Source organism: Micrasema longulum, unplaced genomic scaffold, assembly GCF_059751315.1.
Source record: "Micrasema longulum isolate JH-2025_06_02 unplaced genomic scaffold, ASM5975131v1 h1tg000739l, whole genome shotgun sequence".
In the NCBI taxonomy this organism is placed as follows: domain Eukaryota; kingdom Metazoa; phylum Arthropoda; class Insecta; order Trichoptera; family Brachycentridae; genus Micrasema; species Micrasema longulum.
The window spans coordinates 372,506-390,418 of NW_028277933.1; the positions used below are offsets into that span (position 1 = coordinate 372,506).

General features: G+C 34.0%; 2 protein-coding genes across 2 annotated transcripts in view; one reads left to right on the forward strand and one right to left on the reverse strand.

Moving 5' to 3' along the window:
• Nucleotides 1-5,306, forward strand: part of LOC148279282 (spondin-1-like) — a 67,249-nt gene extending 61,943 nt beyond the window's left edge. Inside the window, 4 exon segments of the mRNA XM_088230188.1 lie at nt 1,313-1,463; nt 1,466-1,544; nt 2,758-2,897; nt 3,997-5,306. Of these exon segments, the coding sequence (XP_088086314.1) occupies nt 1,313-1,463; nt 1,466-1,544; nt 2,758-2,897; nt 3,997-4,193 (567 nt within the window). The 3' untranslated portion in view covers nt 4,194-5,306.
• A 5,831-nt stretch (nt 5,307-11,137) lies between these two features.
• LOC148279283 (PRADC1-like protein) lies at nt 11,138-16,656 on the reverse strand. The gene is made up of 5 exons (XM_088230187.1): nt 16,480-16,656; nt 14,290-14,426; nt 13,793-13,908; nt 13,011-13,139; nt 11,138-11,868 (listed from the first exon to the last, which is right to left on the reverse strand). The coding sequence occupies exons 1-5, from the start codon at nt 16,565-16,567 to the stop codon at nt 11,697-11,699; spliced, it is 642 nt and encodes a 213-aa protein (XP_088086313.1). The 5' UTR covers nt 16,568-16,656; the 3' UTR covers nt 11,138-11,696.
• Nucleotides 16,657-17,913: the final 1,257 nt, after the last annotated feature.

The window sequence follows — 17,913 nt, forward strand, 5'->3', positions numbered from 1 at the left end:
TTATACGTAAAACGAACTCCCACGTGGCAATTAGGTATAACTAGGTTAGCCCACTACTCCACTGGACACTGGCATTTATCGACAAAACATTGAAATAGCTAGGCCTTAGGGCCTACAATGGTAATCCAGCGGGGTTCCTTTCAGTGTCTATAAAGCAAAATCAATTTTTCTCTACAAACATGTGTATTAGTGTGGGCCGATATTTTTTTCCAAATTTGTGAAATGAAAGAGGTCTAAAATATTGCCTTTTGAATTACTCAGAATGCCAAAAAATAATTTTTTAATTTTCTTTGCTACTTTTGGTCCTCAACCAGAGCTTGAAGTTTTCGAAAAAGTCGATTTTTTGCGCTAAACCGGCTGTCATTTCGTATTCGAGTAAATAATAAGTCCAATAAAATTGTATAATGTGCATTGAACCTTATTAAATAAGCATCTTAGGGCGTGAGTTTCACTTTTTTGTAATAAATGGGTAGGTAGCATTGTTTTAATAAGCTATTGTTTTCGTCAAGCGCTCAACGGAATCAGTTCCGCGGAGTGTAAACTTTTGCGTTTCGGAAGTTTTAAAACGTGTTCTAATTTGTAACGTGATTAAGTTATATCTTTACTAACAAAAAAAATATATTATCAATATAGATAATTAACCTCGGTTGAGGGCCAAAAGAAGTATGAAATATTTTTTTGAATATTTTTACGTTCAATGTGATCCAAAATGCAACGTTTTAGACCCTCTTTCACTTTGATGTCTAAAAAACTTCATACTTCATCGGCCCACTCTTATGTGTATATTTGCATAGAATTCGAAGTACTTGCAGTATGTCTATCTTCCTTTGTAACCTAAATCCAACATATGTCAAGTTTTTATGGGTAATGCATTTTTATGATTATTATTGATCCAGAGTACGTATTCTGAGCGGTATAGCGCGCGTAGAGAACGCTTTTACGTACTAAATACGCGATAACAAAGCGTTCCCTACGCGCGCTATATCGTCCAGTATTCTGAGCCGTGCCCAGTTCCCGAGTCCACTTCGAGGGTGTAGGTAATTTGCCCAGTCGAAGAACACTATTCTGAAGGACAGGTTGTGTTTGATGAACTTTTATAATAATGTGCAACAAACTCCTCTCTTCGGTCCTATTTTTATCAGCCGGAGGAGAGCAGTGTGATCTGAATGCTTTATTTCCAGATCCTCAGAGGAGGAGAGCGTTCAGAATCGCACTCCAGGGGTGCTATTCTGAACCACTCTCGCGGCACTGTATTTTGTATGTAAATACACGAAGTTCTCGGTTGACAATGTCTCTCTTGTATGTCGTACAGTTGCGCGAGTACGAGCTGTCGGAGAGCTTCCAGCACTCGACGGACGAGCACAGCTACGACGTGCTGCGCCTGGAGCCGCCGGCGGGGGCGGGGAACAGCATCGACGTGCTGGACGGGAACAGCCAGCTGTCTCTGGCCATCGAGCAGGAGAGGCGGAGCGCGAGCCCCACTACGACCTGCCCCCGCGCATCCTGGACCGCGACGGCGGCTACAGGACCACTCCTGACAACAAGTACACCGCCAGGTCGGTTCGATGATTTCACACTTTGTTTACCTCTTCGATGGCCGAGATGCAAACTAGCCAGCTACGATCAATCCCGAATCATGTCTCATTAAATCGGGTCAATTCATGGACCATGTGGGCCTCAGTCAATCGGCCCTTCGAGCCTCGGATTCCTAGAAATATCGCCCCTCTGGCCTCACAATTTATTTGACGGACGGGGACGAAGGAGCATATGAAGCAAGTGAGGCTGAGCCGCACTAAGAAATCATTGCTAATCACCAGTCACCAGTGCCTAATATGTATTTTAATTCGCATTATGCCAACACATTATGAAGATAAAAAACTAGCAACCAATATAAAAATGCTCAACATGGAGGTGTTTCACATTAAAAAAGCTTTGAAAAAAAATATTCCCCTTGTAAATAATCAAATATCTTCAATTTTTTTAGTATGTCCAGATGCTTGCAGACATGCTAGATTCCCTTTTTAAATTTGTTGCAACAGAGAGGGAAAACATTTTTGAGAAGGGAATATCGAAGTCTAGGCATTCACAGGGCTTATGAATTGCCATTGGCTTGTTTAAGTGGCCACTTTACACACTGTGTAACATTCACCATTCTGCCTATGCTTAAACATCCACATTTTCTCAACTATTCCATGAATTGACTTTTGTGAAGTTAAAGATCTGAAACCTTTATCGTGTGGATGAGATTCATCCGGATGAACTAATTCACCTACTAGGCAACGCCTAAAAACAATTTTTCAATTTTTATACTTCTATACCAGTTAGTTTCATCAACAATGTTTTGAGTATATCCCTTTGTCACTTTGCACATCTGTCTGGAGGGGTTGAGGAAATGTGGATGTTTAAACAGGCAGAATGGTGAATGTTACATAGTGTGTAAAGTGGCCACTTAAACCAGCCAATGGAATGCCTAAACTTCGATATTCCCTTCTCAAAAATGTTTTCCCTCTCTGTTGCAACAAATTTAAAAAGGGAATCTAGCCTGTCTGCAAGCATCTGGACATACTAAAAAAATGGAAGATATTTGATTTTTTATAAGGGGGATATTTTTTTTTAATGTGAAACACCTCCATGTTTAATTTAAGGCATTTGAATGTATAAACTTTTGACTTCAGACTTTTTAGTAAACGAATATAACTTCTCCTGTTTTAAAATGATTTATCAACTGAATTTATTTTGCAGTCCGGGTATAGAGAGAAACACATCCATCAGCGGGAGCAGCGCCACTACTCTGGAGCCGCGGGAGAACAACGAGCTACCACGCGGAGACAAGGCGGCGGTGCTCAGCAGCATAGCGCGTTCCTACAGAGGCAAGCGCAGGAAGCACCGCAAGGGTCGTGAGTATCTTCCTCCATTGTTCACGCGGTGGCTGGACAGAGCCAGTGCTAGGCAGAGAACACTTCTCACCAGCCTGCTCCACTTGTCCGTCCTCAGCCTGGCGAACCGACTCTCCGGATGTTACCCCCCGTAGCTTCCCTTATTTGGTCAATCCATTTTGCTGGTATTCTACCCCGGCTTCCCTCGGCCAGACCTTCAACTCGACCGGACATTACTACCTTTTCTAGATTTTCTGACTCACCTCTTGCAATATGTCCAAAGAAACACACTGAGTAATTAAGCCTTGTAAATGCCTAGACTTCCATATTCCCTTCTCAAAAATGTTTTCCCTCTCTGTTGAAATAAATTTAAATATGAATAACTCCCTAGGGAGGAAATCCAGCCAGTCTGCAAGCATTTGGACATACTCAAACATTGTTGAAGTGTAAACTTATTTATAAACCTGGGGTAGCATTCTGAATTTTCCCTACCCCAGAGAGTGGTTAATTAGAGGATTTTTATTTTTTGCATGCGTTTCACTTTGCTTCATATCTGGCTACACTGATGATTAAACTTCAAATCAATATGAATACGTGGAATCAAACATGATAATTTTCATTAGGACATTATTGCGACCTTAAGCATTACCAAAAAAAACTTAATTAGGTTGAATTGACCAACCCGCATTAGTTTTTTTTCCATTTTTCAAACAGTTTTATACATCGTTTGATATTTAATCTATCAGTGTGGCCATTATACGAGTATAAAGCAAAGCGTCGTCGCATTAAAAAAATATAAATCCCCAAATTAATAGTTCTCTAAAAGAAGATTCAGAATACCACCCCTGGTTCCAATAAAAAATACTTAAAACCTCCTACATTCTTCCTTGCGCAACAAAAAATAATCATACAGCGATCGATTCCGGGAAATTAAAGCTGCATTCCTGGAGCCGGAAGATTAAAAAAACAGTTAGAATACCTAAAAGAAGAATCAGAAGAATTTCGAAAAAATAAACAAACCCTCACTAATTAGGGCTTACCACGAAGTCTAGCCTAAAACAATGATGGATGATACCATAAAATCTACTGTCTTTCCTCAACACCTTTCATTTTCTTACAGGCACTTCTCGGGATTGCCGCGTGTCCGACTGGGGCGAGTGGTCCGCGTGCTCGCGCTCGTGCGGCATCGGCGAGACCAGGAGACTCCGCCGCGTGCTGCGCAAGGCCCGCCGCGGGGGCGCAGCCTGCGCACCCCTCCTGCAGACCAGGTGGTGCGGCTCCGCCCGGGACTGTCCCAAGGGCTACTTCAACTGGTAGGCGCCCCACCCGCCACTGTCCAGTGTCACAAACAGTTAACGGCCGAAGACAATTGGACCCGAAGGTCTGCCAAATATTAAATGAAACAGTGAAGACAGACGTTGATAACTTCAAACCCTAGAGATCATTTCTGTAATAGTTCCTCATTCGTAATCAAGTTCAGTGTTTTTTTAAAACTTTTTTTATTTGTTAATCATCATCATCGCTATTATTTATTAAAGATTTATAAATTTTTTTTATCTCCCAGGAGGCTTACAGGGAGAAAATTACACCGCCCGCGACGTCATGAGTTCAGATCGGCGAGTATTTCTAACATTTAAAGTTGAACCCCGTACAATAATAAAAATAAATTATTTGTTCCCGCTTAACGTCATAAACATAAACTTGTAACGTTGCAAACTAGTTTGTTTTTATCAATTTTTTCGCCTTACAATTAAATGCATTAATTTTTACCACACGTAAGAAAACATGTATTATATCCCCAATTTCCCATAGCACTGAACTTCCTCATTCTCCGGCAGAGTTTAAAATTGTAATACGCAAGGAGATAGATACTACAGAAATAATCCCGTGAAGTACAAGTCCTACTATTTCATATAAATTTTAAAAACATGAAAAGGTTGTTTTAGAAGCCGTAAATAACATACCAACCAGAACCATCCTCATCATTTTTACATTGAAATCATTTTTAATTTGTTTCAATAAATGTTTTTTGTTTTACAGAAAAAATACATGTCGACTAGTTTTATTGGTAAAATCTGCTAGTTTTATTTGATTGGAAAAAATATGTAGCTGCATTTTTTAATCAATCTTTCTACATCTACGAGTGATCCACTGATCTCGCTACCGAGGTTTCTTGGAACTGAGCATCAGTAATACTACTACTACTAGATATTGACAAAATTATGACAACTGTTCAATCCAGAAATGAGTTTTAATAAAAGACCTATTTTCAACCCACGTGGAACTCCAGCAAAAGTTGAAAATTCAGTTGAATACATTCATTGCAGAAGTACTTTACTGATGTCAATATATTTATTATGCCAGTACAAAACAAGTGCAACTTAAAATATTACAATTACGTATTTTCTCTGGAGAAAAAAATAAATAAAACATTTTAAAAGTATTATTTAATAGTAAAATGATAGTCCGCAACATTAAGAGTTAACACTAACAATAAAACCTAATATTATAAGGAACCGCATGTAAGCTAAGATCAATGTTACCATATTTAAGTGTGTAAAAAAACAATATTTTTCAGCTAATTTAAGGTTTTAAAAGATGTGTTTTAATAACTAATTTTAAATACATTTTATTATGTTACATAAGTTAATAGTGCTAAATTTTAAGTAGAACATAAATCTTATAAAATAAGTCATCTTATCTGTTGATTTTCTGAAATGCTTGTAATATAATGTTGTCAAATCAGAATATTGGTTTTACTTTGTTTATTCTAATTTATTTTATATGTATGTTAAGAGACAAGACAATCGGTCAAAGAACAATGCTTGATTGGGATTTAACCAAAAATAGAATGTTTAAACTTTTTAAAGCCATATGTTGAAGTATGTTGAGCATTTTTATGTAACAATCATTTGTTTCTAAATTTTAGCTCGGCTAAACAAGAGTTGGAATTTTTACAATTGCAAAATACACTCGGTACTCGGTGTATTTTTGAAGTTTAAAGGTGTATTAAATTTGACTGAATGTAATCTCAAATTATCTTTCAATTAATTTCTCTGAAATGTATATAAATGATTACGCATTAATAGTAAAAGAAATGTTTTATATTTGTATGAACAAAATGTTGTATGTTTACGATTGTATGTAGATAATACATAATTAAAGAGAAAAATCTAGTAAAACAAATAAAGCTATTAAGGAGCTTTTTAATCATGGCGTTATCTGTCAATTACAAGAACAGAAACACTTCAATAATGCGGTTTTTTATAATAATGAATCATGGATCTAAGACTAAACATGAAATTGGTCAGCTTTCTAAACAAGAAAATCATTTTGAGGCCATTATCCTGAAATCTTACGACTAATATTGCCAAATTTTACTCGTTTTTGGTAATACTCCCACGGTACAATTTCTTATTTTGAAACAAATCCGTGGGCATTGACAAAAGGAATAAATGCACCGTATGTGAGCGCGGGCGTAAGCGTTGCATAAGCAAATCAAAAATCGAAGCGATTCGTTAAGAATTGTTAAAAGTATCATGGTGGCCTTTATTCACACCACTTTAAATACGCCGTGCAGAATCTTAAGTCAAAATTTTAACCAATTTTTTATCTTATCTACCGCAATATTGGAGGGTTTACTGAAAATAAACTATTAATTGATTAGTGTGTAAACTTGTCTGTGTATTAGCTCTCCGTTAGATAACTTACAAAGACAGCTTATGAAGATAAATTAACTGATAATTATTTCTTAGAAATGTTCGTCCAATTAATACTAAATCAATATCACCTAATTTTAACGGTTATATTTTTCCAAACACTCGAGCCTTCACCGTTCAATATCTAACATTAAACGTATGTTAACTGTAGATTAAGGAATCTTGCTAGATTAGGACTAAGTTATTTTCTAAACTTTCGATAACAAAATGATCCTGTTTGGAATGTGTGTACTGTATTGTACCGGAGAGGACCTTCTTTAGGAAAAATTTAAGTTAACTTTGTGTATTTTTTACCATGTAAAATAATGTTTGGATAAAACTTTGTCTCCAGATTCATGTTTTTAAATAAATCATATTTAAACAAAACGTTTTTTCACTATTACTAACAAAAAAAATAATCAGATCTAAACAGAATAATACGAGTTTAACAGTTGCCGGCATACGGAACTGAAGGGGAAACAAATTTCCAGTGTGATGGATGCAGCAACATTGTTCACAAACAATTTTTTGACCAATTTCCTAATTGCCCACCCTCCTGAAATGCCCACCAAATTACCCCACCTGACCTTGTCAAAGAATGTACATATTGCGCAGGTAGGTACTTTAAACACCATTTGCATTATTCAATTGATTTTTTCAATATACATACAACCCGTATGATGAAATTCGTACAGCTAAACTCTTAGAAAAATCTTCAAATAGAGAGATAGCTCAAAATACATGGAGATCCTCTTAAAAGAGGAACTTCTAAAGAAGTGAGTGTAAAATTCTCAACATAATAAAATCAAATTAGGGACATTAAGTTATGAAGGGCTTTTTCTCTGTTAAGATATCAATAAATTTTTATGAACTCTATTGGGTTAATTCCATTATTTCTCTACAAATATTTGGATGTACTCAAAATAATGTTCGATCATTTTAATTCATGTATCGTCCGTGAAAAGGAAAATAATGGTTGTAATTTTTACTGTGGATGATTTAAATAGCACAAATTTTAGTGAAAATCACCTCGAGGTATTGTACAATAAATATCCTAACATGTCTGGCATGTACAGAGTGCATGGGCCGGTGGGGTTTTCAACCCTATTTACAGTTTCATTTAACAAATGGCTGAATGCTGATGAGACCTTTCCGTTGGGTAAAAGCACAGATATATTAAATCGTAAAACTATCTGTGACAAATATCGATCTGTGCAGAATACAAGGCTGAAACTAAAAAAACATTTGTTCCTCTTTTACAAATAAAAACCTATACTTATTTGAGTGAATACACAATTTCATCATAGTTAAGAGCACTCGCTAAAACAATGTTTATCAGACGTATGAAAGATAACAATAAAAGAAAACTGTACAAACGTCATGTTCATTATTTTACCCACACCTGACGGTGCATAAAGCGCTGAATTGGTACACCAAATGTGGACATTTTATTTTAATAAATGAAATAAGCAGATCAACTATAAAAGTCATTTATTCACTGAATGAGCGATGATTACATTACCTACAATAATAAATAACACAAATAAGGATTTAAACAACTGTGCCGAGGGTGTTAATATAAATATATTTATATGTACATAATTATCAATATTTTATTTCCAGGTTTAAAGGAAACCAAAATTTATTGAATATAAAAACATGAGAAGAAAATAAATACATTATAATGCATACTTATAAGTAGAATCCATTGTAACCAATCCTGACATCGAGCAATTGACTGTTACAATTTCTTATTCCGTTTGTAATTAAAGTAAAGTAATTAAATAAATATTATAATACTATTTGATATTATATTTATTTACAAAAAATACACCGATATACACACATACACTACAGACAGATGTGCATAAATTTTTCAAATTGTTGTGGCCTTTCAGAAGTAGAAATAAGGAAACAAATAATCTAATATAATAATAATAATAAAATGTAACTGCCTAGCTTGGAACGGGGTATGTACCCTTGTTAGCTGGGCAAAGTGAGCATAAAATTGAATTTATGATAAAATGTATAAATAAATAAATAAAAAAATAATAAATTGGTTCCTGGCTCGATAAGTCTTGCCTTGTGAGACAAAACAAGAAAACTGACAAAAAATGTGAGTTTTGAATTTAAAAAAATAAAGAAGTAAACATTGCAAAATATTTCAATTCATTTTTATTTTACTGACAAATTAATAAATTGACATTAAAATCTATTCTAAGATACAAATTATGAATTCTTTTTTAAATGCATATTATTGCTAATGACGAATTCTCATAAATTGTTGTTTATTAACAAGCGTATTATCATTATGTGCATTGTAAATATCCCAACCCGATACAGGACAAAGGTCTCATGTAGTTTGGAACATTACTTAGTTAATTTTTAAACTATAATTGAGAAACTCATTAGGGATTTATTGAAATATGTAAATATACTTATAGGTTTATTGCTTATCATTTTTATTAATGCCAATAATAATTATTCCCTAGTACATATTCCATATATTATTTGTATTTATTGATTTAGGATGTTATCCACAAACTAATGATGATTATTATATAAGAATATGCACATTAGTATTTGTGACATTTATTATACAGTCCTTACTTTTCGATTTGGGCGTAATTAAAACGTATTTTGTTCACTGGTCGTACCATTACTCGACCATTATTATTGACGGTGCTCGAAATCTCTTCACCAGAAAATAATTGGAGATGTTTATCTAATTTTATTTTATTTAGAAAGCTAGCGATAGTGCAGTACACTCGGATCATGAACCATAAGCATGTGGCTGGCCAAATGGTAGTGTATAAAGTGTCGCGCGTGGAAAAACACTATTAAGAATTGTCCATTGTTGTTGTATTTTATAAATTAAAAATGAGTGATGCTTAAATCCACAAATTGTATAAACTATATTTTCGATAAACATTGCAAATATTTTTTAATATTTTAGAACGTACTTTGATAGGTTTTCACGTCCCAATGGTCAAACACCTCATAACGTAGCCAATAATAATAAACCATTAAATAGAAAAGTAGCGAGGCTCTAGGAACGAACCATTACTAACTTGAGATCATTAAAACTAATTACATTGAACATAAAATTTTACTAATACAGAGTAAAAAATAACAAAAATTGTATACAAACAGATTATTTACATATATGAATATTCTATATTGGCGAATTAATAGCCAAGTATTCATTTTATGAAAGCCAAATTGAGCTAAGTTAGGTTAGGTTAGTGCCAAATACTGAATGTACATTACTCTAATTTGTATGATGCATCTTTTATGAGACAGATTCTTTTTTTTACGAATTATATAAGTATTACTTTCAATAATTTGTAATTGTTTTCATTGACTTGAAAAATATTAAAATAATTGTTGAATTTTCATATTGAATTAAAAACGGGTTAGTGCGCAATATTTTGGGCAGACATTTAACTTAGTTAGGTCCATACCGTGTTCATTTTTACTAGAATTTCCGAATAAAAAAACCAGCCACGTGATATCCGACAGAGAATGGCCCACATTACACGCATTGTCTAAATCCATACGGCACGGTAAAATTAGGGCGGATCGACATTTATTATATTCTTTTGAATGTACTGAAAATTTATTCAGCAGCTACTTTCAGGTAAAAATCCCTGAAAAAATACATCAAGTGAAGATTATTCAGCCTCATGGTGTACACCAGTACTGGTTATTGGGTTTGCCTCACATTTATTAAATAAACAGATATAATAAAAATATGTTAAAATAATATTACAATATTTGAGTTTGTCCAAATATTTATAGACAAAAGACTGGTTTTCACCCCCTCGGGAGTCATTAAGATTGACAAATTACAACAGGGATGGAGAATACCTTAAAGAAGGGAATATAGAAGTCTAGGTATTTACAGGGTTTATGACCTGTCATTGGCTGGTTTAAGTGGCCACTTTTTACACACTGTGTAACATTCACCATTTTGCCTATGTTTGAACATCTTCACTAAAATCAACAAATGAAAGAATTGAAGAAATATGGATGTTCAGACATAGGCAGAATGGTGAATGTTACACAGTGTGTAAAGTGGCCACTTAAACCAGCCAATGACAGGTCATAAGTCCTGTAAATGCCTAGAATTCCATATCCTTTCTTTAAGGTATTCTCCATCCCTTTTTTTAATTTGTTAATGTTATAATTTAATAAATTAAAAATGACCAATCGACCCTATGTTATTTTAACATGCCGTGCGGATTTTCGCCATGGTTTGGGCCAATCGTGTGATATCACATAGTGAGCTCGCGGTTCGCACGTGCACAGCAGTCTAGTCTCCGTGAATGCACTCAGTGGAATCCAGAGATTTGTTTCTAGAAGCGCAACTTATTGAAGAATACCCAAACAAAACGAAATTATTTAATACTAGGGAAAAACTAATTTGCAGACGGTCATTTAACCTAAATTAAAACCACAACCTTTGGACAACATTATTTAAAGAGGGTAATCCATAAAGACCTGTATTATGTACATAAATCTAAACTATTTTACATATCTGTGAAAAATATAGTTCTGATATTTCTTATTTTGAGGACTGTTAACATTGTGGTAGAACAAATAATTATTGTTTTAAATTAACATAATTTCATTTTTTATGTTGATGGTTAATTGTTTCCATTTAAACTTTAAAATGTATACAAATAAAACACCAGATAAATTATATTATGCATCACAAACGAAATATGTTTATGAAATAAAAAGTAGAACGGAGTTTTATTTGGATAACGTTTAAATAGCTTACCACTGATTCAGTTATAAAGCAAGCATTTTTTTGCATATTTTAGGGCTCATATTATAATGGAGAGTTATCTTCGACCGTCTTTAAAGTAAAACATAGTTTTATACACGTTCTACTGCAGGCGTCCAACAATGATACTGAAAATTTTCCCATTTTCGTACAGAAATTTCGATTTTACTTTATGGGGACAATTGAAGATAGCTCCGTTAACTTATCTTATTTGCGTGAGTTTTAGCTTTAGTTAGTGGCACTCGGGAATGTTACCTGTTTATGATTTACAATGTTAAGTAGTTGAAGCTGTCCAAAGTGCACAGATGAACAATAACACTCGATATCACGTCACCAGCTGATCCAAGGCGGTTGGTTCATCTTGTTGATAGACATGTACGTCATGTTAACCGGGATGTTGATAATGGCGTAGGACAGGTGGAGAGAATCCAGGGTACTCTGGATTTGCGCTCCATTTCTCCCCAGAAGGAACGCAGCTGGTATACTGGCGTCTCTATCCGATCTGAAAGGTTTTATACACGTGTATTAATCTACGGTCAAATTGCTAGATAATTTTGAGTTGTACAGATGTACAAAATGTATTCTGAACTATTAAAAACAGGGATTATATGTGGTGTTAGCCAATACATATCTGAATATTGGTGCCATACACAATATAACTATAACTATTCACCGGCAGGAGCAACATTCACGCAGAAAGCTTAGAATAGGGAAATTAGGACGATATTGAGATGTGGAAGATATGCAAATATTCAACATATGTTAAATTTAAAAATAAATTATTGCCCGAATACATGTTTTGCGATGTTCGGCGTAATAACGAAATTCATCGCCATCCTACTAGAGGAGATGAAGGTTTCACACTTCCCAAAACAAGAATCTAAGCAACTTAAACAATCTCTCATAAAGGACTTAAGATGTTCAATGAGTTGCCTGCGGAGATTTAGGATGTTGGGTCTATCGCATCGTTTTGTGGGATGGCGATAATTTTTGCTAAAAACAAACATCCATATATATAGGTAGATAGAGTGTCATCGGAAAGCGTCTGAATTTTATAAAAATGTTTTGTTTTTTTAAATTATTTTTGTATTTAATATATTGTTTATTAGTTAAGGTATAACTAGGTGTTCAAATTTTGTTTGTACAACTATCTAAAAAAATACATTACATTACAACAATGGTGCTCTATTGTAACCAATAATAATGCTTAATTTACTTCAAAGATTCCTAAAATTTAGATCTAAATAACTCCCTTGGGAGGAAATCCAGCATATCTACAATTATTTGGACATACTAAAAACATTGTTGATTAAACTAACTGGTATTAGAAGAAGTATAAAAATAGGAAAATTGTTTTCAGGCGTTGCCTAGTAGGTGAATCAGTTCAGCCGAATTAATCTCACCCACATGATAAAGGTTTCAGCTCTTTTACTCCACAAAAGTCAACAGATGGAAGAGTTGAGGAAATGTGGATGTTTAAACATGGGCATAATGGTGAATAACAGCCAATGACAGGTCATAAACCCTGTAAATGCCTAGACTTCTTTATTCCCTTCTCGAAAATGTTTTCCCTCTCTGTTGCAACAAAATTTAGATGTAAATATACGCCAATTAAAGATTTATTAAACCATAAAATATACCAACTTGTCGTCAATCATCTCGATGAAGAGATCAGCTGCGGGATCCAGAGAATTTTCTTCGTACTCCGTGATGATCAGAGCGCGTGCACCAGCTTCTTCAGCTACAATCGTTTTGTGGAGAAATGAACATTCCCTGAAAATTTTAAAACAAATATAAAAAATAGAGACAAATAAAAACAAAAAAAAAACAAATAATGCCATTTCCTTCGAGGTTTAGTTTCAAAGTTATTTTATTTATTTTATTAACATAAACGGCAAATCTGCCTTTTACAAATATTTATAATATTAGCATATTTGGCTTAATATTTTTATTTTTTTTGTAAAACATAAATATTAAAAGCAAGATTTAGATTTTTTAGATTTTAACCTAAAAAAAAACCTTAGTCATATAGTTCGAAAAATGGTAATATTTGCAGTCAAAAAATTCATAATAACGTTACATAATGGCTAAACAATTACTCTCCCGTAATATCTTCGGGATTAGAATTGGTCCTGTGGCTAGTGTCTCGGACTCACGGATCAAAGGTTTGTGGTTCGAATCCCACTCTACTCCAACTTGATTACCATTTTCTGATAGTGAGTTATTCACTACTCGTTGAAAATGGCCTTCAAAATTAAATATTTGGGTTAATCATAAAAACGCAAATATTTTTTTTTTTTTTTAAATATTACTATTTACGACATTGGCCTATCTATAAAGATCCAACTCACAGATATAATAAACGTTATTAATTATTAACACTGAAAAGGAAGTTTTTTTATTTCACAATAGTTTATAATAATTACCCTCTGACAACGAGCCCCACGTTTCCTTCGAGAAGGTCAGCATTCTCCGGGGGGGAACATCCATCTATTGGATCCATAACCACTAATTTGGTATTCTTTAGGCAAAAACTTTCATTCTGAAACAAAGAACCATCTTATCATAAGGAGATATTTTTAAAATCTTACTTCAAGAGAAATCAAAAGATGGAAGAATTGAATGGGTGTAATTTTTCCGCCAAGATTTTGGAGGGGGTCAAACCCATACTTGTCTACAAAGACTTAAACATACTCAAAATATTGTTGAAAACGCTATAAAAACCGCCTAATATTCACTGAGTACTACATAATCTTAATAATCTATAATAATCTTGGAAAACTGTCCAAAAAATGTTGATTTCTTTTATACAAATTTATGTTTGGTCAAGCCTTTTTCCCTGAAACAAACTAACCACTAGACCGACAGACTGGAATAACTTCCCAAACGTGACTAAATATTATACAAATATCATTCTACTTACAAAATTTCCACCAAAATTCTGCGCTGGTCGCACGCGGTAAGTGTAATGGAGTTCAGCAGGTTTAACGATTTCGAAGAAAACGTCTCCCCCAATTATGTAAGGAGTTGTCACCCCTTCGTGCATATTCAGGTTACTTCCTAAAACCAAAATAACATCAAACAAACCATCGCACCCTTTCCCCGAAAGCATAGGACGGAGAGGATAGAACGCCACACCCGGGCTCGCCGTCCGTTCCGATATAATGGGACTGTCACGATTATTGGACCCACAGGGCAGCGAGGCTGTTAACAATCAAAAATATTTTCCGGCTATACTGACTACGAACGAGTATGTAGATACTCCCACGAAGGAAGGTCACATGACTTTGAGAAAATAATGCTTTCAGCAATAAACAAAGACTAAACATGCCTCGATTGAGTGAAAGTTGATAAATTTTGTGGAAGACGGGTGAATTAATTTTTTTTAATGAAGCGGAAAATCCTGAACAAAAATGTCAATTTTTGAAATTATCCGAGTACTTTTTTTCAATTTCTACCCATAACATCACTGTAGACAGATGATTTCATTCAGTGAGTAAAGTTGTCTGTCATCGGGGACTGTAGAATCTTATTGCAGGGTGAGTTTCAGAAGGGCCCGGAGTTCTACAGACATGTAAAAGGACAAAAAGAATGGTACTAGCCAAGTCCAGCGGCCCCAGCCGAGGATATGTTGAATTTGATCATGCCCGTTGTCCTCGTTTTCTGCGTTCACCCAATATGAAAATTCATAAGCCCTGTAAATGTAAAAACGTTGCCAATTTCGAGCGATCTTTCTAAACGCCGTAAAGCAGAAGCAGTGATGGGTAGCCTTTTTAGCTTGGCGTGTCACAATTCTTAAAAAAATCTGGTTTGATTCGGGTGCTGTGTCACATTTAGGAATATTAATCATTCTTGCAACCCCAGTAAGAGCATCACTCGCGACATCGCAATGAAAGAGAAAGTAAGTGCATCACTCGTTCTCGTGTCATAGGTTACTCATCACTGCCCTAGAGGGTTAAACCCAGTAATTGTCTAAAAAAAATTACAAATATTAAGCCCAGGAGTAGTATTCTGATTCTTCCTTACCCCCCTAGAGGGTGGTTAATTTGGGGATTTTAATATTTTTAATGCGACGATGCTTTACTTTATAAAATGGCCACACTAATGATTATACGTCAAATGCTGTAAAAATTGTTATAAAAACGGTAAAAAACTAATCGAGTTTGGTCAATTCAATATAATTGAGTGTTTGGGGTAATGCTTAAGGTCGCAATAATGGTCTAAATGAAAATTTTCATATTTAGTTTCACTTGTTTGTATTTGTTTGACGTTTAATCATCAATGTGGCCATAAATGAAGCAAAGTTTAGATGCATGCAAAAAACTAAAGTCCCCAAATTAACCACTCTCTGGGGGATAGAGAAGATTCAGAATACCATCCTGTGGTATCTGTATAGGGTTTCAATTTCAATAAAGGTAGTAATATATTTTTGACATGAATATAAATTAATTGCAATTCAGTAACATAATGGCACTTTCCATAGGGGTAGGCAGAAAGCATAGAACATGTGCGCCTAATAGTGCGCCAGCAATATATGCTAAGTATCTTTTTTTCAATTTCAGAAGATTAACAAAACAATTTACCTTTTAATGGTAGATTTATTTTTCACGTATTTTTTCAATTACGCGATATTATTTTGAAAATATTACGCATCCTTATATTTATTAAACAATTCTAACATGGCTAATCGAAAATCAGATTCCGCGTTTTCCGACATCCTTCAGTTAAAATGTTCCTTTCAGTGATTACATTTTGCCATTTTTATAAATAAACACCTAATTTAATTTCAAACAATTTAACTACGTTTATCCCAATTACCTAGACTTCCAACTATTAAAATAAACATGTTGTAATAATTGCTTTTAAGCTAAATATGCGCCTTTCGATGCGCCTGTAAGACATTTTAAGAGGCCTATCTGAGAACCTACATTATTTGAATAAGTCCCATTTCCTTAACTTATTTAAGTTTAAATTGAAAATAATATTTTGAGTACTAAACATTACGTGTGCAGCTTGTATACGTACGCCAATTTATCATTGTGCAGCTATCGTTTATCAAGAAACTGATAAAAAAAAACGAAATAAAAATTATTACACCACATTGAATTCTTACCGCCGCTAAAAGAGCATGAAATTTGGGTCAACATAATAAAAATTGTACACGCTCCATAGTGCTCGATATGTTTTCTCACATAAAACATTTTTCACAAATAAATATTTTTGAATCTTTTATATTGTTCATCTGACACATGTCAATGTCAACGACGTTAATCATAGATAAATATGAACTGTGAAATAAAATGACGTTAGTGCTGCAAGTTTAAATAAATTGATTGCTGAAGTACTTGTACTAATATATCGAAAAAAAACATTTTAACCTTTCACACAAAAACCAGAAAAGAAAATCAAGTCACAAAATAATTTTTATCTGTATTACACTTTTTCATTATTATTCAAGGTACGTGAGTGGTATTTCATAAATTATTATACTTGAAATTCGGAATTACTCAAATAACTTTAAATCAATAGTATTATAAAATACTTCATAAATCTAATATTGCAGAATTTAAAGACGCTGAAGAAATTTAAAAGTGAAAGGAGAATAAAATATTGTAAATATGTCACCTCGTGGTCAAAAGGTCAGCGCGTTTGCCTAACATACAAGGAGTCTCGGGTTCAATCCTTGACATAAAAAGGTGATTTTACACTTAAATATCTTATTCCCTGGACTGGCACCTAAAGTATTCAAGGCTGATCAGGTTAAAAAATACTCAAGGTATGTTGGGTTTGGTGTGCCAATGCAGTACCATGTGCACCATTAGGTGCGAAAAGGGAATAATTAAAATAATTGTAACTACAATTGAAAAACACAAATACATAGATTTTTTCATCATTGCAACATGTGGATCTGAAAACAAGCTACAAGGCCCCAAAACGAATTCGAATGAATGATGGGAGCTTTCAATGAATCGAGTCATATTACACCTAATCTGTAGCTATAAATGATATTTTAAAAATCAATCTTCTTTGTGTGCAACTGTGAGGGCATTGTACTTACATGCATTAAATGTGTCGGTGGATATCAAAATTGGTTACATCCAAAATTGGTAAAAAAAAACAATTTCGTGGAAACACGATTAAAAGTTTAGTTTTACATAGAATACTTATTTCAAATCCAATATTATACCATAATAATTGTTGTCAGAAGTTTGATTTTATATCAAAATCGGCAACATCCACTCAATAACACTCAAATAACACAATAACACTCAAAACGATTAGTTTTATTTATTTTTTACTTCGTAAAAGTAACAACCCTGACAGACATTCAATGACAGATTAGATCAAAAGTGGTTAAATCCACAAATTAATTTTATCAAAACTAGTTAAATCCATTCCGATATATCAAAATGAGTTACATCAAAAATATATATAAGTTTTACACGGAAACTAAGTCTAATCGATCAAATCAAATAACGTAGAATACTTTTAATACCTACGTCAGACCTACATATAGTCTAAATAACAATTTAGTCGAATAGCAATA

What these genes read in the sequence shown, in the direction of transcription:
- LOC148279283 (XM_088230187.1), bottom strand. Translation starts at nt 16,567, where the DNA reads ATGTTTTATGTGAGAAAACATATCGAGCACTATGGAGCGTGTACAATT. An exon ending in TTCATGCTCTTTTAGCGGCG is followed by an intron (nt 14,427 to 16,479) that starts GTAAGAATTCAA and finishes TTTTGGTTTTAG; the next exon opens with GAAGTAACCTGAATATGCAC. An exon ending in ATCGAGATGATTGACGACAA is followed by an intron (nt 11,869 to 13,010) that starts GTTGGTATATTT and finishes AAAACCTTTCAG; the next exon opens with ATCGGATAGAGACGCCAGTA.